Here is a 26,002-nt window from a genome sequence, read left to right as displayed (position 1 = left end):
CTCAGTTTGGAGTAGACTGTCTTTCCCATGATTTTTTTTTTCATGTCAGGAGCGACTTGAGAAAATGCAAGTCGCTTCTGGTGTAAGAGAATTGCCCGTCTGCAAGGATGTTGCCCAGGGGAGGCCCAGATGTTTTTGATGTTTTACCATCCTTGTGGTAGGCTTCTCTCATGTCCCTGCATGGGTAGCTGAAGCTGACAGAGAGAGGTCATCCACACTCTCCCGGATTCAAACCTGCGACCTGTCAATCTTCAGTCCTGCTGGCACAAGGGTTTAACCTACTACGCCACTGGGGGCTCCTTTCCCATGATGATCTTTATAGTTCAGTCCCCATGATGGGTCAAATCAGGTTGCCTATGGGAAACCCAAGGGAAAGTGCAATAGCCTGTGCCTTCCATATTTCCTATAGTACTGGAGATGGCTCTTTGGTCTCTTCCAATCCTATTATTCATAGAATGATAGAGTTGGAAGAAACCAAAGAGCCATCCATTCCAATAATCCTGGTAGACTTTGCTTAGAAACATGGTGCGCCTAACTCAGGCTTGGTTTTATCAGGGCTGAGAAACAAGTAGCGCTTCATATGATATTGAATGGTAACCCCCTTTTGCTTTAAGTCAGAATAAGCAATGATAGCAGATGTTGGATGGGATGGTTGAAATCCAGCTGAAGGACCATGTGCTCCTCAGACAGACATCTGTTTTCTATGCCACTAGGCAGGGATCTTTCCCTAGGACCTGAAGATGTGGAGATTGAAGCTGGCTCTCTCATTATATACAGTATATCTCCTGAACCACATAGTTATTGATATTTTTATTAAATTATTTTGCACTGTTTATTTTGTTCTGTTATTTTATGCATTTTTTGTGATGTATTTTTTCTGTTGTTTTGTTTTGTTTCTAACTTTTCTGTATTATTTTCGGGCTTGGCCTCATGTTAGCCGCCCTGAGTCCCCTTTGGGGAGATGGCGGCAGGGTATAAATACTACTACTACTACTACTACTACTACTACTACTACTAATAATAATAATAATAGTATTTCCCAGTCTTGCTGGTATTATATTTCTTTAGTGAGCCTTGGTCCACTGGCCAGTGAGTGAAATTGCATCTACACTGTAGAACTTATGCAGTTTGACACCACTTTAACTGCCATGGCTCAATGCTATGGAATCAGGGGGTGAGGTTTTTAGTTTAACATTTTTTTTGCCTCCTCTGTCAATGAGTGATAGTGTCTCACCAAACTACTGTGGGGATTTGAAAAGAGATGTTATGATGTGGTGGCTTAACTGGAAAGACATGGTTTGGCAGCTGATTGGCTGAGCATGCCAGGGACCAGAGTTCTGATTGGCTGCTGTCTCTGGCTTGCTGCTGAAATAAATGGTTTTAACTGCCACTTTCACTTTGGAGAGTGAAGAGAGTGCTGACTGAAAACAGCCAGGAAGGAAATGGCTGGCAACTCTCTGAAGCCTGATCATTTTTTAAAGCATGAAGCATAATTTAAAGACTGTTTAAAAGGATTGTTCATTCTCTCTGTTCTCTGTGTAAATTCAATGAGACTGCTGTATATCTTGTTGCCCTGTTTGACTTTTTGAACTGAAGTAAAGATACTGTTGCTTGTTACAAGCCTGAGTGACACTTTATTATACTGCAGGGTATATCTTGGTTCAAAAACTGTGGCAATGCTTCTGTTTATTTGCATTTGCTAACCCCCACAACTGCAAATCCCAGGATTCCATAGCATTGAGTTAAGGCAGTTAAAATAGTGTCCAACTGCATTAGTTCTGCAGTATAGATTCACCCTGAGTCCAGACTGACTTTCTTTGGCCCCTTCCACACAGCTGTATAAAATCCACAATGAACTGGATTTTATGGCAGTGTGGACTCGGATAACCCAGTTCAAAGTAGATATTGTAGATTACCTGTCTTGATATTTAGGATTATATGGCTGTGTAGAAGGGCCAGTTTTCAATTCACATTTGGTAGTCAATTTGGAACTGAGCATTCTTTCTGGTTGGAAAGGAGAAAGTTAGCTCTTTGAAGCTGCGACTTCATTGGATGATGGAACTGGGGCCAGGTTGTCTTCCTTTTGGTAAGAAGTACTTCCAGGGCAGTGAAGAATTCAGCCTCCCTGTGTCCCTTTTTTTTCTGCCAAAGGCAAAAGCCAGATCTTTCCTTAGCTGTTGAGGCATTGAGGGCTGCAGCACCTGATAACAAGCCACTTCCACTTTCTTGTTGATTTACCAGGACTTATCAAGGGTGATTCTATTAATATTATGCCTTTCAATGGAAGCATCCTGTAAGCAGTTTTAAAGCAACTAATATTAAGTATGAACACTTCTGAAAGTGAACTTTTTTTTGTTTTACCCTGCTCCTGTGCTGTTCATTTCGGCTTCATCTAAAGAGGGTTTGTATTGAGATAATGCAATCTCTCTTTCACTTAGTGGGCACTGAAGGGCCTCTCTTTCAGCATAGATGTTTTTGTTCAAGGGTGGAAAAGGCATGCCCTTGACATTTTTGACAGTTTCAAGGCTATTTTTCCAGCCCTTAACCTCTCTGGATCTCAAAGAATGTTCTTTTCCTGCATAAGGGGCCAAACTGAAGCTCCTTGAAAAGTATGTATATTTTAATTATTTTAATATTGTTGGTTTTACTATTGGCCTTGGTATGCTTTTAACTTTTGGTGCTGACTGTAGACCACCCTGAGTCGCCTGTGGGCTAAGAGGGGGGGGGTATATAAATATAGTAAATAATTAAATAAATAACCATAGCCAGCCCTCCACATGCACTGAGGCTAAGGACACAGGACTAATATGAAAGCAGCAAAACTGTGAGTAAAGAAATTGCTACCTGAGAGAACACCCCTCTAGGGATCTCTTGGTCTCCCAATACAACTTTATGGTCAACTTTGGCAGGACTGTTACCATAAAATCACATCGAAGCACCTAGAGATGTGTTATTTCTAGAAATAGCTAAGTTCTCCAACATGACTAGGGGAAGTTGACTGCAGATTCTCACTAAGAAGAAGAAATGTCATTTTGTCTTCTGACATAACCAAGAAGCAAGTGAAGTATTTGTCAGAAGCCATGCTTATGTGAATAACATATGGTTGTTACTATGTCTTGGTCAGGGATGACCAAGCTCTCTATTCCCAGGAAACACTCTATTCTCCAAAGAATGGCACTGTGTTCAGAACTGTGTTTGACTTGCTGATGTGTTTCATCCACTTATGATCGCTTCCGAATCTTACTCAATGTGGAAATGTGGTCCTCTGCTACCAGATCAGGACCTTCACTGGGGCCCCTTCCACAGAGCTGAATAAAATCCACCAATATCTGCTTTGGACTGGAATATATGACAGTGTGGATTCAGATAACCATCTCAAAGTAGATATTGTGGAATTTTCTGCCTTGATATTTTGGGTTATATGGCTGCGTGGAAGGGCCCTGGCTTGTTAGAAATCAAGAACACATTGCTCTTCTTCCATGGATGGGACTTACGAGCAGAATGTTAATTACCGTAAGTGTCAAGTTGTTACTTAATCTATTATTTGTTATTATCACTTCACCATGTATTTGTTGCTGGCCCTACTATTGCACTGGAAGAGGCAACAGATTTAAGTAATCATATAAGAATAGCAAATTGTAAATATTTATTTATTATGTAGTGCTTTCAAGTCATTTCTGACTTCTGTGAAGTCTAAGTTATGGGAACTCTAAAATGGGATTACAGGGTTTTCTTGGTATTATTTTGTTCGGGGTGGGGGTTACCTTTGCTTCCTCTGATGCTGAGAGGATGTGATTGACCCAAGATTCTCAAATGGGTTTCCATATCTGAGTTAAGGATTCTAGTCCTGGTCTCCAGAATCTGAGGGTGTGTCTACATTGAAGAATTAATGCAGCTTGACACCACTGTAATAGGAGCCTCCAGTGGTGCAATGGGTCAAACTTTTGTGCCAGCAGGACTGCTGACTGATAGGTCAGCAATTTGAATCTGGGGAGAGCAGGTAGAGCTCCTTCTGTCAGCTCCAGCTTCCCAGGCAAGGACATGAGAGAAACCTCTCACAAGGATGGTAAAACGCCAAACATCTGGGTGTCCCTTGGGCAATGTCATTGCAAACTACCAATTCTCTCACATCAGAAGCAATTTGCAGTTTCTCAAGTCACTCCTGACACCAACCCCCCCCCCAAAAAACAATCCCCCCACCTGTATGTAATACTGTAACTGCTATAGCTTAATGCTATTGAATCATAGTTATAGTTTGGTGAGGCACCAGCATTATTTGTCAGAGAAGGCTAAAGTTAAAAGGGCAACGAATTGCATCAGTTCTACAGTATAGATGCATCCATAGTCCAATGTTCAAATCACTATAATACTTATTTGGTTATTATTGAATTTTTCCTACTAGGGAGATAACTTGTTGAATTTTATGCTTCGTGAGTCAGTATAAATTGGACTGCCTTGAATATAATATACTTTGATTCTGCTGGGTTAGGTACCATTTCTTGCTTCAGAAAACAGAAAAATATCTTGGGCTAGTCCTAATAAGACAACTCACTGAAGAAGAGCACCAAATTGGGCATAATATCGCCTGCTTCACTATTTAAAAACAGAAACACTGTGGATTTTTTTCCCAGTCTCTCAGTATCCTTCCAAGGAATATTATATCCCACCAATGTTTGTAAATCTGCTCCTAAGCCGCCAGTAGTAATAAGATTTGTTGGCAGATCCAGTGCTTTTTTAATAACTGGCAAAACAGGAACCTCAAACAATGGAGTGGAGATTTATGTAGCAGTAAAGAAAAGAAGGGAATGTAAAATCAGTCATATACAAATAAAACACAAAAATAGCATGCTGTCTTAGCTGTAGTTAGATAAACCACTGTCACAGTAAGAAAGTCATTATGATTTTTTAAAGGTTTTACTATGACTACATTGGCACTACAAGGTGTTCTCAGCCAGAGAATGAAATACATTTCTTGTAAAAAGAAGGTCTATTTTGCAACACTGGCAATGTTGATTATAAATCAGCTTCTTGAGCACGTAAAATGTTGTAGCGTCCTTTAGAGGGAGAAGGTTTCTCCTTTCAGTTGTCATGAGCGCCCTCATATTTTATGCAGCGTTAATTTGAACCAGACCAAAAACAGTTCTGTTACATTTCATGTTGAACAAAAGTGAAGTCAAAGCGTGGAGAGCAGCTCTGCAATAGGAGTTTGACTTTTTTCCCACATCAGGAGTGACTTGAGAAGCTTCAAGTTGCCCAGGCCTAGATGTTTTACCATCCTGTTGGAGGCATCTCTCATGTCCCTGCATGAGAAGCTGGAGCTGACAGATAGGAGCTCACCCCACTCCCCAATTTGAACCATTGACCTTTTGGTCAGCAGTCCCATTGTACCACCGGGAGCTCCTAGGAGTTTGACTACATGTATTATCGAACTCTTTGTGCGACATCCCTGCCAAAATATTCATGAATATATTTGTACATATACATAACATGGAAATGTTTGAACCTCTCTACTCCAAGACAGAGAAGGATTAGCCAGGAAGGCCTTTCTAGTCCACCACCCAAGATGTAAAGGAATGGGAAATGTGCCCCTATGAAAAACTACCACAAGGGATGTGAGGAATACTTTACATTTTTGGATGTGAATTGGTGCTTTCAGGCTGACAACTTTACCTATAGCTGCGTATTTTGCATCCAAGAATGTGTCTACACTGCAGAATTAATTCAGTTTGATACCATATTGATTAGAATGGCTCAATGCAATGGAAACTGGAGAAATGCAGTTTTGTAGTGATTTCAGCTAGGACTGCAGTTAAAGGGTCCATGCCTGATTATTGTATGCCAAGACAGAGAAACAAACTCACCAGGTTGAAGACAAGCCACCGAGGTTTAATGCAATTCAGCCAAAAGGATGCAACTACAAGCAATTTGCTTCAAAAGGTACAAGCATAAACTCACAGAGAAATGCAAGACATCTTATACAGTTCTGATAGTTATTCAGACTTTCTGCTCCATCCCCTGATTTGCTGAAAAAAGGCATGCTAGGATATGCACCTGGATTGGTCCAGGATTCCTTAGACATCACAGCCTACAGAAGGAGTTTTTCAGGATGGGAAGAATGGTAGCCAGTAGTTGGTCAGTTCAAAGAACCAACCATTGTAGAGACATCCCCTGGGAGGACACAGTCTATGAGGAAATAATGGTTTAGATATGCTGACAAGTTTCTGATTAACTCAAGTGCCCAGTTCCTTGTAAGATTCAGAAAACAAAGGTGGGGTTTTAGACAAGCAAGGACTTGGCTGCTGGCATAGAAAGTGAATACATGCACATCTATTGAGTCCCCTTTTCTGTGGGAGTGTCAGACTCTCAGCCTCACGTCAAATGTGCAAACATCCTGAGCTTATTTTGTTGGTAAAGAGGAACACCTATCTACATATATCCACAATGGTTCTGATAGTTATCTGTTTTGGGATATGGCTGGAGGGACCCTAGCCATGGTCTCCTTTCCCAAATGATTATGTAAACTGGGTCATGAATCCGTGATTCCCTTCAAGTTACCTTTTGATACATATATTAGAAACAGCTTATACACTTCATCTAGTAGGAACTGAAACAGTACACAGTATATAAAAGATACAAATTATACAAAAACCATCACATTGATACATTTTATTGAAGGGTTGGATTTGATAGAGTTTGTAAGGGTACAGCTGCTGCTAGGTCCATTCCAGATCTTCTAGCACTACAGCATTTTGCAACTCTGGATCTCCAGAAAACATTTTAATAAAATGGAAAAAATCATACAGGGTGAGGCAGTATAACTTCCTTTTTTAAAATGTGCACCATTCAGTCAGTTGAAGACTTAGCAGAGCGCTAGTGGTCTCGTTCGAGAGGTGGGAGTATAAAGTTTTGTCCTGACACAGTTCAGTCGCCATCATGCGTTGATGAGAGTGCTTTTGCTGTTGAGGCCTACTTTTCGAGTGGATTTGGAGTGACTGGCCTGCTCTCCAGATTTGGCCCCTTGTGATTTTTTTCTATGGGGTTTTTTAAAATCCCGTGTTTATGTGAACCGTCCAAGGACCCTACAAGACCAACATCCAGGAAGAAATTGCCAACATAGTGCCTGCTATGCTGGCAAGAGTCATGGCAAACTCCAGAAATTGGTTTACTCAGTGTATGGAGAATGGAGAAAGGGGGACATCACCTACCTAATTTGATCTCCAAAACTATGTAAAACAAAACTTTAGGTATGTGCCTACATTATAAAAAATAAATAAAAAATTCTGATTCATACAATGGGTTTTATTAAATTTTGAAAAAAGGAAGTTATGCTGCCTCACCCTGTATTATGTGTCTTGATGAACTACAGATCTTTGTGTGTGTGTGTGTGTGTGTGTGTGTGTGTGTGTGTGTGTGGGGCGGGGGGGGGGTGTATTGTGGCTCAATAACAGTTTGGTGAAGAAACAGCACTATTTGGAAGAGAAGTCTAAAGACCATGAAAAACTACAGCTCCAATGACTCTATAGCATTAGGTCATTGCAGTTAAACTGGTATCAAATTATAGCACTGATCTCCAAGGAGGTCTTGAAGGGTTGTACCTTCATTGCATCCACAATCCTAAAAAAATGCAGGTGTTTTTACCCACAGAGCTTCCGGACTAGGGGTGCATGGAGACATAACCATGTTTTTGGACTTTTCTGGCCCCTTTAGATCCAGGAAAGGCTTTTGTTAATTACACAAAGTGAGAATAAATAACTTCTCATTTACTTCTTTCACAAAAGACTTTGGGTCAATATGAATCATGGAAGGCTCTAACAGTATGTTGTTGTTGTTGTTGTTGTTGCTGCTGCTGCTGCTGCTGTTTGCCTTCAAGTTGTTTCTGATTTCTGATTTATGGCAAGCCTGAAGTAATCCTAATATGGAGGTTTCTTGGCAAGATTTGTTCAGAGGAGATTTGCCTTTGTCTTCCTCTGAGGCTGAGAGAGTGTGACTTGCCCAAGGTCATACGGTAGGTTTTGATGGCCCAATGAGATCCCAACTGGTAACAAATGTTCCATTGGGGATGAAGGGATGAAGAATGTGTGCTCCTTTAGAGGTTGTTCCGCTGATTTCTCACTATTGGATATAAATCCTATTCTGGAGAAGGATGGGATATAAGATAAATAAATAAATAAATAAGAAAGCAAACCAACTGGGGCTGATGGGAGTTGCAGTCCAGCGACATCTGGAGGGTTGATCATTCCTGGAAAGCAGTTGTGAATGAGTGTAAGGTCTGACATTTTACATTGTTCTCTTAGAAACAAAATCAAGAGTACTCAAGGAGAGTAGTAAAAATTGCTATGCAAAATAGCAGACACTGTATCTCTTCCACACAGGCTAAATAGGCATATACCCAAGCAGTTTGTTGCTTAATCTTATATCACTTGCTTGAGATTCTTGAGATGGATGGAATGGTATCTGTATTTCTCCTCAAGTCTTATGCATTTGAGTTTAAGGGGGACGCATGTAGATTAGTTTATAAAATTCCTTCTGATGGTCAGTAGTTGACAAAAAGATACTTCAGCTTTAAGAGCAAAGTTGAAAATCTCAGAGGGAGTGGGCCCCATTGAAAAAGCATTGTCTCATATTAAGAAAGGCAGCCTGGGCACTGGGAAAACTGGTTTCGTGCATTTGTTCTGTTGCTAGGCACTTCAATTCTGTGTTGTGTGTTTCCTCCAGCTAGAATTATTTGGATTTTTCTCTCTTCTTGTCAACAGCAAAGAGGAGTCTGGCCTCTACCAGCTGGAAATGTTGTTATTTGTTTCCTACAACTGGTTTCTGTAAGCAGGCAGCTGGAGGGATGAGAAATGGATCCTCAATTCCATATATGGTGGTTTGTTTCCAATTCTCCAGTGGTGTACACAATTTCAGCGCTAATGTAGAAGGTTCATTTGTTTTGGAAAAACAAGAATATTGGATTTCAGTGATGTTCTGTAGTATTTGCTGGCTTTCAGATGTACAGCCTGATCAAGTAGCAAGCAAGCTAGTAATCAGGCATACAGGGGGGGAAAGGCTGCTGATCTCAAAGCAATTATTGTCTTCCAAAGCCAAAGCAGCCTCCTTCAAACTCTAACAAGGTACTTCTGCTTGCCAGAACCCCATTTGCATTGCTCTGTAATTTCCCAGTACTTCTCATCCACCATCTATCAGGCCTAGTTCAGGCTGTAAAATTATTCTGTTTACCTCTTCCAGGTAGCTTCCAGAAATGAGAGCCTTTTATTCCCCATGGCTCTTATTTGTTTACCATCTGTGCCCAGTTCTGCAAAAAGCTGGAGAGACAGGGAGAGGGAACGAGAGCGAGAATAATTTTGAAAAACAGACAAACAAGGCTAGAGATTGGTAATAGAATAATTTCTAACGCTGGTGCATATCAGAAGAAGTAATATGAACCACTTGGAGAACATTGTTGTGGAACATTAAACAAACAAGATTTTGTAGTAACTATAGTGGTCTCATACTATTGGTTATTAATCAAAAGAATGCTCCAGTTTATGTTTAACTAGATCAGTAGTTTCCAACCTTTTTTTGACCAGGGGCCACTTTGACAAGGGACCACTTGGACCAGGAACTACTTAACCAGGAAACATTTTGACCAGGGACCACCTTGACCAGGGACCACTCTCCAACATTAGTATCAAAAGAATTACGAATCAATTTTTGGTCAACTTTAGATTCAGTTTGGTTATTTGGGGTGCTGATTCAGAAAATTGCATTGGATAGATCATATCAGCTCTAGTTTCTGATACAGAACATATGCCATGGTCAGCAACAGGGAAGGAGTGGCAGCGGAAAGAAGTGAAAGAAGTAGAAGTGAAAGGAGCGGAAATAAAATAAAATAAATAAATAAAGAAGAAGAAGAAGAAGAAGAAAAGGTTCTTCTTCTTCTTCTTCTTCTTCTTCTTCTTCTTCTTCTTCTTCTTCATTTTTCTACCCCGCCTCTAGTTAAAAAACTACCTTCATGCATTGTGCATAACAATAATAAATAATAAAACTTTATTTATACCCCGCTACCATCTCCCAAGGGACTTGGTGCGGCTTACATAAGGCTGAGCCCACAATACATCAATACAAGCAATAACAATTACAATGCGAAGCAAAATACGAATACTAATACAAAGGAATTAAAATAAATCTCATACACAAATAGCATAAACATTGAATAGTGGCACAAAACACATTTAAAAACGACGGCTGGGTCAAATGTAATTCAGTTAAAAAATAATGCTGGGCATGAACAAGGTAGAGGAAATGGGGCGTTGGGGGAACATACAAGCAGTCCTAAATCAATATAAAGTGCGTTTGGAGGACATAATGCTAAGGGTTCATTATTCTGGGAAGGCACACTGGAACTATTTATGTTATTTATTTACAGTATTTATATTTCGCCCTTCTCACCCCGCAGGGGACTCAGGGCGGATTACAGTGTACATATATATGGCAAACATTCAATGCCAATTTGACATACAACGTATGCAGACATACACAGAGGCTATTTAACTTTTTCTGGCCGTCAGGGGAGCTGTCGCTTTCATGGTCCATCTGCGACACTGATGAAGGACTTCTGCATTCCCCGCATGCTTTTGCTGGAGTGCTTTTGCTGTAGTCTTTTTTATGGTCTCATAAATTAGTTAATTTAGCCTCTCCACACAAGGTGGTACCTAATTTTCCTACTTGACAGATGCAACTGTCTTTCAGGTTGCAAAGGTTGACAACAGGCTACACAATTGGTTGGAAGCCCACTCCAACCCGGGCTGGCTTCGAACTTATGACCTTTTGGTCAGAGTGATCTCAATGCAGCTGACACTCAGCCAGTTGTGCCACAATCCCAGTGCAACCACGTCTTCAAGCTCCTCCTAAAGACTGCCAGAGTTGGGGCATGCCTGATATCCTTAGGAAGTAAGTTCCAGAGTCGAAGGTATACATGATGCATAAATGAATTTTGTGTTTAGACATGGGTACCATTTCCATGGGGCTGTGCTGGCACAGCGAGTTATACTACTGAGCTGTGGAACTTGCTGATTGAAAGGTAGGCAATTCGAATCCACAGAGAGGGGTGAGCTCCCATCATTAGCCCCAGCTTCTGCCAACCTAACAGTTCAAAAACATGCAAATCAATAAGTACCGCTCTGATGGGAAGGTAACAGTGCTTCATGCAGTCATGCCGGCCACATGACCTAGGAAGTGCCTATGGACAACGCTGGCTCTTTAGCTTAGAAACCGAGATGACCATCACCACACAGAGTCAGGACATTACTAGACTTAATGTCAAGGAGAAATCTTTACCTTTACTACCATCTCCAAGATATCTCATTATATAAATATAGGTATCCCACCACTCCCATGCCAAATCCAAAGTACTTCTGGCCCCAGGCATTTCAGATAAGAAAATTCTAAGATATCCAATACCCATAACATACTTTTGATTACTGGTCCAAGAAGGTTATCCTTTAGGATAATGCAGTTAGTCCTGGGTGGATCTGGTTGACTCTCAGTAGAAATAGTTATTGGAAATATCTTGCTGGCTAGGAGGAGGCATGTCTGTTTATGTACCTTACAACAAATATTTAAGGGTTGGGTTTAATAGGATACTGAAGCAATGATAATTTATACTGTAGGGTTGTACTATTGATCAGTGGGATATAAATTAAGAAGGTCAACAGAACCTGAACAGCTTTATGAGTTGCTTTATATATTTTAAGCATTAAAATATCAAAGGTAAATGCACTGATCTCTCAGGAGGGAAATATCAAAAGTTAAAAGCACTTATCTCTAAGGAAGAAAATGTCAAAAGCAGGGGTTGGGCAATGCAGCATTTGCGGCATTTGGATTTTCCCTAATGAAGGTATTGTCATCTCTGGGTGTTTCCTAGACAAAATTAACTCTGAACATGTTTTCTCCATATTTCATAGCACAACAAATACACATGTAAAAAAAATCCCAGATGTTCTCTCCCATGTGGTGTTTGTAACCTCAACCTTTTAAATTATATCCAAAGAAAACTCATGATTTATCTCCAAGTTTACACATTCACCTCACAGCAATGTGTGTGGCAAGACTCAAATATCTTTCTAATTACATAGGGATCTGTGGAAAAATAATCATTTATAGAGTGGACTTTCTAGAACTGGCAGTAACTTGAAAAGAGAAATATTCAAGTTTTCAGGGGCAGAGGCTCTGTTTAGGGGCAACGGAGGATGGCGCTCTGATCTCCAGATTCTGGGGGCTTCCTATAGGAATCTAGATGGTTCTTCTACTCTTAAGGCCCTTCCACACAGCCCTATATAACAGAATATCAAGGCAGAAAATACCACAATATCTGCTTTGAACTGGGTTAACTGAGTCCACACTGTCATATATTCCAGTTCAAAGCAGATATCATGGGATTTTCTGCCTCGATAGTTTGGGATATTGGGCTGTGTGGAAGGGACTTCAGTTTCTAAATCTGTCTATTCACTATAAGGTACTAAGAGAAGTCAGAAGCTGAATGTGATACTGGCTTGTGTGTTTGTCACATTTTGCGTAAGTTGTCAGTACTTTGGAGTTCAGTTCAGCTTTTGCGGATAGCAAAATAATAATTATTTTCAGGCGGGAGTTTAGAGTTTGCATGTTAAATCCCATGCTTAGATACAAGAAGGAAATTATGAAGTGCAGTATTTTGAGGTTCTTGACTGCAAGAGAGGCGTTAAAGAACTGAATCCCTCTGCTAGTCTCAACTAGAATACACCCATTGCATCAAGATATTGTGCAAAGAACCAGTGTGGAGGAGTAAGTGGTTTGAGTGTTGGCCTGTGATCCTTGGAGGAGAAGAATGGGATCCCTGTGCTCAGCCATGGGAAATAATAATAATAATAATAATAATAATAATAATAATAATAATAATAGAAGAACTGGTGGGATGACAAGCCAGAAAAAGTTGCAGAAAATGAACATGTCAAACTACTCTGGGACTTCCGAATTCAGATTGGATTGTTGATGTTGCCATCCCAGGTGACAGCAGGATGGAAGAGAAACAACTGGAAAAGCTGACACGATGTGAGGATTTAAAGATCGAACTGGAAAGACCCTGGCACAAGCCAGTCAAGGTGGTCCCAGTGGTAATTGGTAAGATGGGCTCAAAGCCAACCTTAAAAACTCTGGCATAGACACTGAGAACTGGGAGGCCCTGGCCCTTGAGCGCTCCAGCTGGAGGTCAGCTGTGACCAGCAGTGCTGCAGAATTCGAGGAAGCACGAGTGGAGGGTGAAAGAGAGAAACGTGCCAAGAGGAAGGCGCGTCAAGCCAACCCCGACCGGGACCGCCTTCCACCTGGAAACCAATGCCCTCACTGCGGAAGAAGATGCAGAGCAAGAATAGGGCTCCACAGCCACATGCGGACCCACAAGGAAACCCATGATGGAAGACCATCTTACTCGTCCAACGAGGGATCGCCTAAGTAAGTAAGTGGTAATTGGCACACAAGTGCCTGAAGACCTTGGCCTGCACTGTCAATCAGTGCTGTCAATCAGCGCTGTCAAAATTATCATTTGTCAGCTGTATGGCCATGTTTAGAAGCATTATCTCCTGACATTTCGCCTGCATCTATGGCGGCCATCCTCCGAGGTTGTGAGGTCTGTTTCAGAGGTTGTGAGATTTAGAGAACTCCCTTCCAGGTTTCCTCCAAAAGCAGCCTTATTAAAAATTGGGTTCTTGTAGGTTTTTTGGGCTGTATGGCCATGTTCTAGAAGCATTCTCTCCTGACATTTTGCCTGCATCTATGGCAGCCATCCTCAGAGGTGGTGAGGTCTGTTTCAGAGGTTGTGAGATTTAGAGAACTCCCTTTTAGGTTTTCCCCAAAAGCAGCCTTGTTAATAATTGGGTTCTTTTAGGTTTTTCGGGCTGTATGGCCATGTTCTAGAAGCATTCTCTCCTGACGTTTTACCTGCATCTATGGTAGCCATCCTCTGAGGTGGTGAGGTCTTTCTCAGAGGTTGTGAGATTTAGGGAACTCCCTTCCAGGTTTCCCCCCAAAAGCAACCTTGTTAATAATTGGGTTGTTGTAAGTTTTTCGGGCTATATGGCCAAGAAACATTATCTTCTGACGTTTACCCTGCATCTATGGCAGGCATCCTCAGAGGTGGTGAGGTCGGCCTCAGAGATTGTGAGATTTAGGGAACTCCCTTCCAGGTTTCCCCCCAAAAGCAACCTTGTTAATAATTGGGTTGTTGTAGGTTTTTCGGACTGTGTGGCCATGTTCTAGAAGCATCCTCTCCTGACGTTTCGCCTGCATCTATGGCAGGCATCCTCAGAGGTAGTGAGGATGCCTGCCATAGATGCAGGCGAAACGTCAGGAGAGAATGCTTCTAGAACATGGCCATACAGCCCGGAAAACCAACAACAACGCAGTGATTCTGGCCATGAAAGCCATAATAATTGTGAATAATTGTTCCGCCGCGCAAACTTTGCTGGAGGCGCGTACAAACCCCAAACCAAAAACCCTAAACCAAACTCTCCCAAGTGCGTCTGGTGGGAAGGCTGCTTCCCGAGGGAAGGGTCTGTCTCTTTAAGGGCTCCAAGGGCTGGCTCGGGGCTGGAAGCCGGGAAGGGAAGAGCGAGGCGCCGGGCTCTTTGCGCCTTGCCCGGGAGAGCCGAGGGCAGAGCTGGCTCCCACCTGGGGCTGGGCGGCGAGAGGAGCGCCTTGCCTCTCTCTTCCGACTGAGAGCTTGCTCTCTTCTTTTCTCTTCTCTGTCCGCTTCTAACAGGGATGTGAGCCACAAAGTCCAGCGAAGAAGAGAAGCCCAAAGCAGCAGCGCCAGCAGCAGCACCTCCTCCTCCTCCTCCTCCTCCCTCGGCGTGGCATCTCCCCACGGATCGGGTCCACCTGCTGCTCCTCCGCCTCTGGGAACCTCTGGCCTCTCTCTTCCTTCCTCTGGTTGCCTTCTTCCCTTTTCCTCGGGAAGCAAACATGGAGAGCGGGGCACTTTCCAGCGCCCAGCAGCAGCTGATCCGAGCCAGTTGGCAAAAAGTGAGCGCCAACCCTTTGGAGCACGGCATGGTCCTCTTCAGCAGGTAAGGCCGGGGAAGGGGGGCGGGGGAGGGAGGGGGCTCTCCCTGAAGAGAACTCCAAAAGAACCCCCAGAGTTAGCCAGCCCCACTCACCACCTGGCCTCACCTGGAAGACTATGCCCAGTTCTGGGCTTCCCAATTCAAGAAGGATATGGACAACCTGAGAAGGTTTGGAAACAGCTGGGTATGTTTGCATTGGAGAAAAGAAGGTTCCACAAAGCCCCTCTATCCCAGGATCTGATCCCAGATTATCCAGCACTGTAGACTCACATAATCCAGTCCAAATCAGATAAAATGGGACCAGAGCCTGGGGTATAGGTAGTGTAGAAGGGGCTTCAGAAGGACAGGATAGCCATGTTTCAATATGCGAAAGGATGCCACATTGAGGAAGGGGCAAGTTGTTTTCTGCCACTCTGGAGACCTCATCACACTAGAGAATAAATCTACTTTAAATCCGGTTGCTGCCTCCTGAAGAATTCTGGAGTATGTAGTTTAGGAGGGAGCCTTTAACAACCTCATTCAGCTACAAACCCCAGAATTCTGCAGTAGGTAGAAACTAGATTTGAAGTGAGTTTATTCTCTAGAGCTGTTCAGCAATGGAACTCTCTGCCTCTGAGTGGTGGAGGCTCCTAGAATCATAGAGTTGGAAGAGACCTTGTGAGACATCCAGTCGAACCCCCTGCCAAGAAGCAGGACAATCTCATTCAATGCACCACCAACAGATGGCCATCCAGCCTCTGTTTTAAAGCTCCACACTCCATGGCAGAGAGTTCCACTGCTGAACAGCTCTCACAGTCAGAATGTTCTTCCTAATGTTCAGCTGGAATCTCCTTTCTTGTAGTTTGAAGCTACTGCTCTCTGTCCTAGTCTCCAGGGCAGCAGAAAACAAGCTTGCTCCCTCTTCCCTGTGACTTCCTCTCATATATATACACATGGCCCTCATCATGTCTCCTCTCAGCCTTCTCTTCTTCAGGCTAAACATGCCCAGCTCTTTAAGCCACACCTCATAGGGTTTGTTCTCCAGACCCTTGATCATTTTAGTCGCCCTCCTCTGGACACATTCCAGCTTGTCAATATCTCCTTTCAATTGTGGTGCCCAGAACAAGACAGAGTGTGATTCCAGGTGTGATCTGACCAAGGCAGAATAGAGGGATAGCACGACTTCCCTGTATCTAGACACTATACTCCTCTTTATGCAGGCCAAAATCCCATTGGCTTTTTTGGGGGAGGTTTTTAAACAGAGGCTGGATGGCTATCTAATGGGAAGTGGTTTGATTGTATGTTCCTGCATGACAGGGGGTTGGACTGGATGGCCCTTGGGGTTTCTCCTAACTCCATAATTCTATATTTGAATGTATTTAGTAGTGAGGGATGCCCTCTCATTCCATCATCTCCTCAAAAGTGGATGACTCAATATCTCTCCACCAGTCAAGTGCCTTTTTTCGCTTCTCTCAGCAGCCACTCCAGGACAAGCCTCTTGGAATCTGCTTCTGTGACCCTGCCATCTATCTTGTCCACTCATTCAGCCTCTTTTCTGTCTGGACAAACAAACCTGGTCCATTTCTTAAATCCCCTCTGTCTCCTCCTTGGGTGCATCTACACTGTAGAATTAATGCAGTTAGATACCCCAGTGGCACAGTGGGTTAAACGGCTGTGCTGCTGAACTTGCTGACTGAAAGGTTGGTGGTTTGAATCAGGGGAGTGGGGTGATCTCCCACTGTTAGCCTCAGCTTGTGCCAACCTAGCAGTTCAGATACATGCACATGTGAGTAGATCACTAGGTACTGCTTCAGCAGGAAGATAATGGCATGCCATGCAGTCATGCCAGCCACATGATTTTGGAGATGTCTATGGAGAACGCCGGCTCTTTGGCTTAGAAATGGAGATAAGTGCCACTCCCTAGAGTCGGACATGACTAGACTTATGTCAAAGACAAACATTTACCTTTACCTTTCATACTACTTTAACTGCCATGGCTCAATGCTATGGAAGCTTGAGATTTGTAGTTTGGTGAGGCATTAGGACTCTTTGGCAGAGAAAGCTAAAGACTTTGCAAAACTAAAACTCCCAGGATTCCATAGCATTGAGTCTGTTAATACTGGGGTGAAGCTGCATTCATTCTACCGTGTAGATCAGGAATGGGCAAACTTTCTAACTTGGAGGCTGGGTGGATGGGCCAGGAGGGAGGGGGTTTGCCACAAGCCCCCTCCCTGCCCTTTCCTTCCCTTTCCTCCCATTCCTCTTCTCATTCGGAGGCAGAAAGTGAAGAAAAGACAAGAAAAGGGTTGACCTTGGTCAGGATGAGATGGTGGACAGGAGAGAAAATGTGTATCCATTAGTCCTACTCCTGTATTGCCTACTCCTGATGTATAATCCTAGAATCCTAGAAAGAACTGGGAGAGACCCCCAAGGGCCATCCAGTCCAACCCCCTGCCATGCAGGAAGGCAAAATCAAAGCACTCCTAATAGACAGCCTCTGAGGAAAAGCCTCCAGCAAAGGAGACTCCACCACACTCCCAGGCAGCCTGTGCTACTCTCCAACTACTCTTATGTTTGGGAAGTTCTTTCTAATCTTTTCAGTTGAATCTCTTTCTCTGCCACTTGAAACCAGTGCTGCCTTATCCATTTCAGGATAAGGCCTTTCCTGCCCCTTGGACTAATTTAATAAATCTATACACAATGAAAAAGGAAATGGCTACAAAGGAAGACCTCCTAGGTTCTCCTATGGGTTTTTTCCTTCCTGATAGAGGAAAATGGGAGATTGGTAGAAAGAAGCATCTAGTTCTGACGTGCTGAAGGAGAGGCAGCCTTGTGTAGTGGTTTGAGTGTTGGAGTAGGCAAGCTGCACTCTCTCAGCCTCATAGGAGGATAATGTCAAATCCCCTGTGAGGAAATCTTGCTAAGAAATTCTGATAGATTTGTTTTAGGGTCCCTGCAAGTCCCAAACAACGTGAAGGCACACAACAACACCAAAAACACACTATAACTAATAGAACATTTTGAAGAGAAAAGAGAAAAGTAGAACATTATAGTATTACTTGCATATCAGTGGGGAATATAATCCTGGACTTACCATGGAAACATGAAACTATGGATAATAATGAATTCTATTGAAACACATGACTTCAGGCAGGAGCATAAGATAGAACTGTGTAGGAGAAGCAGCCAGGCTTTGAAACTGCAAGGCCATTAAATGCTAAGTGCAACATTCACATTTGCCTCCAACAGACAAGAGCTATTTCTTTCACTCTGGACATTCCACAGATATATAAACATCACTTGCTCACTTTCCAACAGACCTCACAACTTTTGAGGATGCCTGTCATAGATGTGGGTGAAACATCAGGAGAGAATGCTTCTGGAATGTGGTCATTCAGCCTGGAAAACTCATAGCAACCCAGTGATTTTGGCCATGAAAACCTTTGACAAGACATTAAACCTTTAAAAATGTCTGGAGAGAACATCTCTCTATCATTTCTAAGTCTTTTAGCACAGTGCTATGGTCGGCTTTCAATGTAAGCAAACTATGAAATAGCACTGGAAGACCTAGAAAATGGCTAGAGAGAACACCTCTCTAGCATTTCTAGGTGCCTTAGCACAACTCTATAGTCAACGTTTGGCATAAGCATACAATGGAATTGTGCTGAGGGAATTAGAAAATCCTTAGAGAGAATGAATTGTTTTGGACATGGGAAATCAAACTGTGATTACTGTGATTACAGCCAATATAAGGAGTCATACTGTACTCCTATTAATCAACTGAGGGCAATATCTTATATTGCATATTTAAAGCTTTAGTCAATACCCCTTATTTCATCTACATATTATGGACAAGAATGGATATAGTGCTTCATTGACTACAAGCTGCTCTTCCCCCATTTCCTTTAATAAACTGGCAGCCCCAAAGGCTGATGTGGAAACATTGTTAGAACTTTCAGTAGGAAGATCTAAGCTTGAATTTGTGGTCTAGTTAGAGCAATGGTGTTATGACAATGCATTTATCAAGCTAGCCCTTGTAGACACGGAAAACTCAAAATGCAGGTTGCTGTGTTAATTCATATTAATTACACAGTTCTAAAAGTTTCCTTCTCTATCCAAAGTAGATGACACAGGACTCTTAATTTCCCACCCCAGACTAAGGGCCCTTCCAAACAGCCCTATATCCCAGAATATCAAGGCAGAAAATTGCACAATATCTACTTTGAACTGGGTTATCAGAGTCCACACTCAGATAATGTGGGATTTTCTCCCTTGATATTCTGGGATATAGGGCTGTGTGGAAGGGCCCTAAGTCACTCCAAAATATTTTGCATTATAGTAGGAGCAGCACAATAATGGAATATGTCTGCTGGGGGAAAATATTCAAGTCACCGTAGCAATTGCTTCTAATTTCAAATGGAATAGGGATATCTGAAGGATGACAGATGTCATCATCATCCCTGCCAATCAAAAAGCCATTTCTGTTTAACCCTGATTCCTTTGACTCCACTGCTCTGCTTGCTGTGTTTGGGTTTGAGCTGAGGGGCTGGGTCCCCTCAGTTGGTAGTCTGGTTGCCCTTAGGTGAGCAGCGTCCTCTTAGATGTTGCTTGGTTACAGCTAAAGCCAGCTCTTCCCATTTGCAAATTAAACTTTTCTGGATTTGAATATTCATGGATTTGATTAAAATGTTCCCTCTAGAAATCTCTAGGGCAGTGGTGGTGTACCTTTAAGGGACCGAATGCCCAAACTACAATGCAAAAACAGCTGTAAAATGAGGGTGGGGGTGGGGGGTTAAAGTATGACCTGCATATCAGTGATTGAATATAATCCTGGACATATCATGGAAACAGGAAACTATGGATAATAGTGAACTGTATTGAAACAAATAATTAGAGGCAGGAGCATAACATAGATTTGTGCAGGAGAACCTAAAAATGCCTGTAGAGAACACCTCTCTACCATTTCTAAGTCTTCAACTACAGAGCTACGATCAGATTTCAAAGGAAACAAACCATGAAATAGCACTGGAAGACCTAGAAAATGACTAGAAAGATCACCTCTCCAGCATTTCTAGGTATCTTAGCACAAATCTATAGTCAACTTCTGGCATAAGCATATGATATAATTGTGCTGAGGGACCTAGAAAGTCCTTAGAGAGAACTTATTGTTTTGGACGGAGCCCCTGGTGGCGCAGTGGGTTAAACCCCTGTGCCGGCAGGACTGAAGACCGACAGGTTGCAGGTTCAAATCCGGGGAGAGGTGGATGAGCTCCCTCTATCAGCTCCAGCTCCTCATGCCGGGACATGAGAGAAGCCTCCCACAAGGATGATAAAAACATCAAATCATCCGGGCATCCCCTGGGCAACATCCTTGCAGACGGCCAATTCTCTCACACCAGAAGCGACTTGCAGTTTCTCAAGTCGCTCCTGACACGTCCAAAAAAAAAATTGTTTTGGACATGGGTAAGTCAAAATGCGATTACTGTTCCAGCAGATATGAGGGGTCATACTGTACTTCCTTTCATCAACTGAGAGCAATATTTCATATTGCATTTTTTTTTAATTTACTATATTTATATACCATCCCTCTCAGCCCGCAGGCGACTTGGGATGGTTCACAGTTGGAACCAAGATCATAAAATACAAATTCAATACAATAAGACAATCAAATAATAAAAAATATCACAAAATCAGTAAAAACATGAACATTAGGGTCTTCTGTTAAAAACATTGTTTACTCAGTTTACCCACCCCCTATTTAGAGAGGGTGCAGTGTGCCCCGTCTGGCATGCATGCCATAGGTTTGCCACCACTTCTGTAGCGTTTCCAGTGTAACTCTGTGGTCACTCTGGAGGAACTAGAGGTTCCTAGAAAGCAGACCTCTAGGTCCTCAAGTGTAACTCAATGGGTAACTTATTTCAGTCACATTGGAGGACCTAGAGCAGTCATTCTCAACCTGTGGGTCCCCAGGTGTTTTGGCCTACAGCTCCCAGAAATCCCAGCCTGTTTACCAGCTGTTAGGGCCAGAGGTTTAGCACAGCTGGTAAATCATCAGCAACTATAAGATCTATCAATTGAAAGGTTGCAAGTTCGAAGCCCCGGGTCGGGACCATCAGCCCTGCTCACTGTTTTTTACCTAAGCAGTTCAAAAACAGCTTTAGCTGTAATTTGAGAAATTAGGTACTGCTAAAGCGAGGGAGGTGTTTTACATACCATAAAGAAAAAGAAGATCAGAAACTGCTGGAATGAGGAAATCCTGACGGCTCTTCGTCATAGAGGATGGAGCGACAGCACCTCCTGTGGACTCGAGCCTAACCATCCATGGCATCAAAACAACACCTCCTTCTCTTCTGTCTGTGTACTGTCTATACAAATGACATTGAATGCTTGCCGTATATGTGTACTTGTGATCCGACCTGAGTCCTCTTCGGGGTGAGAAGGGCGAAATATATATAAAGTGTCATCATCGTTGTTGTTATTGTTGTTGTTGTTTCTGGAAATTGAAGGCCAAAATATCTGGGGGCCCACAGGTTGAGAATCACTGACCTAGAGATTCTACTGGATGTCAATCATAGAGTTGTGCTGAAGGACCTAGACATTCATAGAGAGGTAAAAAAATAGCAATTTCTTTATTCACAGTTTTTCACATTCACAAGGATTCTGGGCTCCAATGTGAAGGGCTGATTGTACTTTGTTTCTTGTGTCATGCAAGCCAAGATCCAGCTCCTGCTTCTCTCCCATCAAACTTAATTTGGAATCTACAAATAAGTCTAAACTAAATGATGTTTTCCATCTCTGTTTGCTGTTGGGAATCATAGAAGACCAGACTTGCCCTGCTGATCCAAAACAGAATATACAAGCCACACAGCAAAGATCAGTGCCGCTCTTGCTGCAAGCAGGAATGATCGCTCAGGCTTGATTAGCCTGGGTTTCCCACAGTTTCCTGTAACAAAACACTCTGGGAGACAGTGCCAAATGTGAATAGAAGCATAGAGAATTTCAACACTTCTGTAGAATATCTTATTGAGCCTTTTTTGCCCAAGTTCCCTTCAGCAGTGTCTATTGCTGCAAACATTGTTTCAGAGAAAGGCGTTTGGAAATTAAAGGCAAGTGAAAAATTTCAAGTGAAGTAGATCAAAATGAAGAAAAACTGCTATGTAACTCAGAAGCTAGAATTACAGTATCAGGAAAAGGTAGCCAAAAGCTCGTTCACAGCACTGTACAAAGGTGGCACCTAATTAAAACTTATCACTTATTATAGAATAGAACTCAATAGAACTGGAAGGTTGGCATGCATGCCATAGGTTTACCACCACTGCTCTAGGGTTTCCAGTGCAACTCTGTGGTCACTCTGGAGGAACTAGAGGTTCCTAGAAAGCAGACCTCTAGGTCCTCTACTGTGACTCAATGAATCTTTACAGTACGGGGGGGGGGGGGGGGGTAGGGGAAAACAACCATGGGGTTTTCCCATTGGTTATTTATATCAGAACGGATGGGGTAGATAACATTTCCACAAAAGCACAAAAGATTAGACTCCTTCACAGGAATACTACAGCACCATCTATATGCTTAGCCATATAGCAGAGATAGTAAGAAATCCTATTAGTGAATTGTGGAGATGTGTGACAGGACCCCAACATGAGTTCCCAATGCACATTGGTGACAAGTGCTCATTGTGAGTGTGTCCACTGTGCATCAGGACCAATGTAATACACACCAGGACTGATGCAATACACACATCAGTCCCATTGCACATTGGATCTGTTGTGCAATCATGACTTTGCCAGGCTTCTTGTGTCAAAATAGAACAGCAACTCTCAATGAGATGCAAATGTTATAAAACTTCCCATTTCTAATTCCCATACTTGTAAACTCACTTACAAAGATGTGTGATATATAAACTCACTTACGAAGATGTGTGACATGTAAACTCACTTACGAAGATGTGTGACAGGACCCCAACAAGAGTGCCCAATGCACATTGGTGCCAAGTGCTCATTGTGAGTGTGTTCAATGTGCATCAGGACCAATGTAATACACACCAGGACCGATGCAGTACACACATCAGTCCCATTGCACTTTAGTCTGTTGTGCAACCATCACTTTGCCAGGCCTCTTGTGTCAAAATAGAACAGCAGCTCTCTATATGATGCAAATGTTATAAAACTTCCCATTTCTAATTCCCATATATGTAAACTCACTTACGAAGACATATTGTATATAATAATGTATACGTTAACCTCATATATAAGTTGTGGGCAGGTTTTGAGGCCAAAATTCAGAATTTTGATGTGACTGATAGATAAGTCAAGGGTCATTCTGCAGAGAGGGGAACGTGTCAGTGCTCCATGGGTGGGGAGGATGGGACAGGGATACAGCCACTCTTATGCTGCCACTGTTTTCCCGTTGAAAAAGGCCAGAAGCAGTGTCACAGCAGAGAGAGTAGAAGGAGGCAGTGCTTCCTTTATATTCTCTTTGCCTTTCACCCCCTACTCAGAGAAGGAGATGGTTCTTTTGATCGACCAGTCGATAAGTTGATCCAGTTTTTTGGGGTTGAATTTCTTCACTAATATTTCTATACTTATATATGAGTATACAGGATAAGTCCCCAACCTGGTTCTGCATGTCAAATCTAATAGTTGGACAGAATCACAGGTGCTCTCTAGTCCAACCCTCCAAAGAACACTTGAAATATGCCATGTAAGGACCGGGCTGTGGCACAGGTAGTTAATAGCCAGGGGTCATGAGTTCGAAGCCAGCTCGAATTGGAGTGAGCTCCTGACCATTAATAGTCTAGTGTGCTGTTGACCTATGCAGCCCGAAAGACAGTTGCATTTGCCAAGTAGGAAATTTAGGTACCACTTTGCGGGGAGGCTAATTTAATTAATTTATGATACCATAAAACCTTCCAGCAGCGTATGTAAGAATGAGGAAGAACTCCATCAAGGACTTGGTGTCACAAGTCGACGGTGAAGCGGCAGCTCCCCCTGTGGCCGGAATCAAGTATACCCTCATGAAGCTGGAAAGCTGGAATGTTAAATTGCCTCTGTCTCTGTCTATATTTCTATGGCATTGAATGTTTGCCATGTATATGTGCATTGTAATCTGGCCTAAGTCAACCGCAGGGTGAGACGGGAGGAATATAAATTCTGTAAACAAATAAATAATAATAATTAACCTCATTTTAAAGACCTTCAAAGAAGTGTCCACCACCTTCTGAAATTCCATTATCAAATAACTCTTCTGTCAAGAAGTTCTTTCTAAATTTTAGCTGGAATCATAATTTGAATCTCTTCATGCTCTAGTCTCTCAAACAGCAGAAAGCAAGCTCGTTCCATCTTCTACATGCCATCCCTTTAAATATTTAAAGATGGCTCTCATGTCACCTCTCAGTCTTCATTTCTCCAAGGTAAATAGAACTAGATTCCTAAGTTGTTCCCTATATGTCACGATTTTCAAATCCTTCAATATCTTGGTCACTTTTCTTTGGAAACTTTACAACTTCTCAAGATTTTTTCATGTCAGGAGTGACTTGAGAAACTGCAAGTTGCTTCTGGTGTGAGAGAATTGGCCGTCTGCAAGGAGGTTGCCCAGGGACACCCAGATAACTGATGTTTTACTATCCTTGTGGGAGGCTTCTCTCATGTCCCCACATGGGGAGATGGGGCTGTCCCCGGATTCAAACCACTGACCTGTCAATCACAAGTCCTGGTGGCACAAGGGTTTAACCCATTATGTCACCAGGGGCTCCTAACTTCTCAATCAACTCTACCTTAACTATCATCTCTACCTTAACTCTGAATCTCATAAGTTCTAAAAAGTTCAAGTTGCAGTGGGAAGATAATCATTATAAGAAGATATACACGAATATACCTGAATAAGCCTGAAGGCAGAAAATGTCAAATGTCTTGTAGCTTTGGAATTCGGTGCATAGAATTGCTCTTTCTGGAATATTTAAATGTAAGCACTTTCTTTCTTTAAACCACACTCAGTATTAAAGTACAAATATTGTACTACTCTAAGGCTCCTTCTGCACAGCTAAATAAAATCCCACATTTTCTGCTTTGAATTGAAATATATGGCAGTTAACCCAGTTCAGAGCAGAAATTGTGGGATTTTCTGACTTGATGTTCTGGGTTATATGGCTGTTTGGAAGGGCCCTCGGTGTCTTTTTGAGTTTGTTCCTGCATGTCAGAAAGTAGGACTGGATGACCTTTGGGGTCTCTTCAAACTCTAGGATTCTAGCATTCTATATCAGGAGTAGGCAATACGGGGTCTAATGAATACACTTTTCCTCTTCTGTCCACCATCTCATCCTGACCAAGACCAACCCCTTTGGGGTCCAAATGTTTTTTGTCTTTTCTTCACTTTCTGCCTCCAAAAGAGAAGAGGAAGGGGAGAAAAGGGGAGAAAAGGGCAGGGAGGGGACATGGGGAGAACCAGCCCACCCACCTCACTTCAGTTCACCATGCAGCCCCCAAGTTAGGAAGTTTGCCCATGCCTGCACTATAGCCTATTGCGAAGTATGATTAGAATTATGTCCAGTGATGTAGGAAGACCAAAAATTCTCCATCCTGGATATTAAACAAGACATCTTTCTTGTGCATTGAAATGAGGACATTTCTTTATGGAAAAGGACATCTTTTTTGTCACTTATTTTCAGTTCCTCGAGGTATCACTGGGAAATAAGAAATAATGAGAATGGTGTTGAGCTAATGAAACATGTCATTGCATTAGCATTAAGGAGTTACAGCTATCTCATTCAGCTTGGAGGTATGTAGTTAAGGGTTCTGAAGATCAACTTACACAATAAAGATTGTAGATGTAAGGGCTCTGGTCCAGTTCAAGACCACTTACTTTGAAAAGAAGTAATCATGTTCAATCTATTTCAATATGTATGTGAGGGAGGGAGAAGCTCCTGACCATTAATAGTCTAGTGTGCTGTT

At 42.5% G+C, this 26,002-nt stretch overlaps 1 protein-coding gene across 2 annotated transcripts in view; it reads left to right on the top strand.

Annotated features, from left to right (window-relative positions):
• The window catches only part of NGB (neuroglobin), a 43,434-nt gene that overhangs the window by 3,355 nt on the left and 14,077 nt on the right, over positions 1–26,002 (top strand). The window contains exon 2 of one of the 2 annotated variants that reach the window (XM_060757943.2): positions 14,774–15,080. In XM_060757943.2, coding sequence (XP_060613926.2) covers positions 14,977–15,080 — 104 coding nt within the window. In that variant the 5' untranslated portion in view covers positions 14,774–14,976. Of the gene's footprint in view, positions 1–14,613; positions 15,081–26,002 lie in introns of those variants that run through there. The other variant, XM_060757951.2, reaches the window with a different exon arrangement.

Source organism: Anolis sagrei, chromosome 1 (assembly GCF_037176765.1).
Source record: "Anolis sagrei isolate rAnoSag1 chromosome 1, rAnoSag1.mat, whole genome shotgun sequence".
In the NCBI taxonomy this organism is placed as follows: domain Eukaryota; kingdom Metazoa; phylum Chordata; class Lepidosauria; order Squamata; family Dactyloidae; genus Anolis; species Anolis sagrei.
The sequence above is the reverse complement of the archived record's forward strand: the minus strand, read 5'-3'. Positions and strand labels throughout refer to the sequence as shown.